The sequence below is a fragment of the Juglans regia genome, chromosome 6 (assembly GCF_001411555.2).
Source record: "Juglans regia cultivar Chandler chromosome 6, Walnut 2.0, whole genome shotgun sequence".
NCBI lineage: Eukaryota > Viridiplantae > Streptophyta > Magnoliopsida > Fagales > Juglandaceae > Juglans > Juglans regia.
The window spans coordinates 21,890,114-21,892,922 of NC_049906.1; the positions used below are offsets into that span (position 1 = coordinate 21,890,114).

The 2,809-nt window shown below is 36.3% G+C and overlaps 1 protein-coding gene across 1 annotated transcript; it reads left to right on the forward strand.

Moving 5' to 3' along the window:
- The first annotated feature begins 274 nt into the window (after nt 1-274).
- On the forward strand, nt 275-640 carry LOC108998313 (uncharacterized mitochondrial protein AtMg00860-like). The gene has a single exon (XM_018974836.1). The coding sequence runs from the start codon at nt 275-277 to the stop codon at nt 638-640; it is 366 nt and encodes a 121-aa protein (XP_018830381.1).
- Nucleotides 641-2,809: the final 2,169 nt, after the last annotated feature.

Genomic DNA, 2,809 nt, shown 5'->3' on the forward strand with positions numbered 1-2,809 from the left:
TCTAGATTAGAGTATTAAAGGAAGATGATGTTGCTAAGATAGATTTTAGGACCCATGAGGGTCATTATGAATTTTTAGTGATGCCCTTTCGGCCCACGAATGCCCCAACCACCTTTCAAGAATTAATGAATGATGCCCTTAAGCCATACCTCATAAAACTTATATTGGTTTTTGTTTTTATGACATACTTGTGTATAGTAAGTCATTTTTTGAGCACATGAAGCACTTGAGAGTGGTCTTAGAAACATTGAGACATCATCAATTATTTGCTAAGATGTCGAAATGTAAGTTTGGAGCTGCTGAGGTGGAGTATTTGGGCCATTTAATTTCAGGGTTAGGAGTTAAGGCTGATCCAGGTAAGGTTGCAGCTATGTTGGAGTGGCCAAGCCCTAGTTCTTTGAAGTCTTTGAGAGGGTTTCTTGGGCTCACTGGCTACTACAGGAAGTTTATCAGAGGGTATGGATCCATTGCAACACCCTTGACAGATTTGCTTATAAAGAATGCTTTTGAGTGGTCTCTATCAGTAGAAACAACATTTCAAGAATTGAAGAAAGCAATAACACAACCACCAATATTGAGATTGCCTAATTTTTCTAAGCCAATTACAGTGGAGTGTTATGCAAGTGGCAGAGGGTTGTGAGCAGTTTTGATGCAAGTGGGGGTAACCCATTGCCTATTTCAGCAAGGTTATGAAGGGTAGAAGCTTGTTACTGTCTACTTATGAGAAGGATTTCTTGGCCTTAGTGACTGCAGTTCAAAAGTGGCATCCCTACTTGTTGGGGAAATCATTTAAGATCAAGACTGACCAATATGTTTTAAAGTTCCTTTTAGAGCAGAAGGTTGGTACTGAAACTCAACAAAAGTGGTTCACAAAGCTACTAGTGTAACGGCCCGCTAGAAATTTATTTAGACTTTAGAAACCTTGTGAAAACTCCATAAGTTCACGAATTGACCAATCTTGTAGGTTTTAGTCTGTTAGCATAGTCAGTGTTGCCACTCACTGTGGTGTTAGAAGCGCGATTTTATTTATTTGAGATAGTTAGAAGTGTCATAATGCAATATGGTTTACGCCATTAGATTCAATTGATTATTTAGAATTTAATAGCACAATAATCCTATTTTCAGTTTTTAGACAAAATGATTGTTCAAAAACGCGTTTTGTTATTTCAAGGCACTTAAGGGTTGAATTTCGATAAAAGAATTGCACACTTAGTTTGATATGTATATTTTGGCTTTTCTCAGTACAAAGTTTATTTTTCACTTTTCCGGAGTGAATAGTAACCTCAATAGTGGCACCTAGTGCAGTGTTTTTAGAATCACAGTGTTGAATGTCCAAATTAAGTTAGAGAAGTTTTATTTGGACACTTGAAAATATCTTAGCCATTCGGTAAATATTATTGGACACTTGGCACCAAGAGGAACCATGAGATGGATTGTGAAGGAAATTAAGGTGTGAGATTATGCCACCTAAGCAAAACCCTATTCCATCCAACCATCCAAATGTGTCAAACTAAAGAAGGTTCCAACCCTAGTGAAATCCTAAATGGTTGGAATCCAATTGAAATCTCAAAAACTTGGTTGAAACTGAAACCCTAAATGATTTCCCCAAACCCTAAAGTTGGCCTCCAAACCCTATTTGATCCAATTTCTAACATTGTGTTTAATCACTTGATTAAATTACTTCCACATGCTATTAATTCCTCAAATTCATGTTATGAAATCATTATCCACCCCTTTAATCCTTGAAAATTTGATTGGACAAAGCAAAATTAGACTTGGGCTTGATAGCATCTCAAACCCTAACCAAACCCCTCTTTAAACTCCAAATGAAACCCACTTGTTTAAGGCCCATTAATTGTGGCCACCTTGGCAAACTTCTTGAGAAAGTTTCCACCCACCCATGGTAGGCCATTCACTTCTCCTAACAGCCCCAAAGTCGTGCATGATGTGAAGGCCAATGGCCACCTCTCCACCACCCTTCTCTTGGAAGTTTCCTTCGCTAGAAACCACTCACTATTTGCACCTTTTTGTGACCTAATCACCATACCTCAAGATGTCATACAAAGCCATACCTTCCTTTTCAGAAGTACTTGAGGCGCACAGGTGACCACTTCCCCCACTTCACCATTTTTCACCCCCATTCTTGGAAAAAAAACTCTTAGAAGCTCTCTCGAGCAGATTCCAGAAGATCTTTGTGTGCCATTTATGGAACATTTGTAAATATCTTCTCACAATAATTCCTTTATAAAAGTTTTTCTTATTTGAGTCTAGTTTCCATGGATATCTCGTTTGTTTGATTTCATGGTCTTTTGATGCGTCAAAAGTTATTTTAACATTGGAAATGCCATTCTGGCGATAATCTGGATAGTGCGTTGTATTTTGGAATTTTTGACCAAGCTAATGGACAAATCTTGGTCTGAAATTTTTATTGAGTATTTATTTATATGAATTTGTTTTAGAGATTAGTTGCATGATCAAAGCTTTTGATGAAAGAGTTTCTTAGATCTAGAAACTTAGAAACGGGAAGAGGAAAAACAATTTTTGTTTTAAGAAAGTTGGAGTCTTTTGTGGTTTAATCTTACTCAAATAGCTTTGATATTTTTATATGATGATCCTAAACCTTTTATCTATATGCTAGGATGTTAGTTTGAGAATATTTGGCATTGGTTTCAAAGATGTGAATTTTTATGCAAGAGATTATACGGTTGGATCAAAAGTTTGATGTTTTAGTTAGTCCATGTTTTGAATTATTTTTAGCCATTTGATTTTAAGTTTAATACTTGGATTTACTTTAAAACATATTTGTAAA

Bases quoted from the DNA above. Each gene is read 5' to 3' on its own strand.
- LOC108998313 (XM_018974836.1), top strand. From the start codon at position 275: ATGTCGAAATGTAAGTTTGGAGCTGCTGAGGTGGAGTATTTGGGCCAT.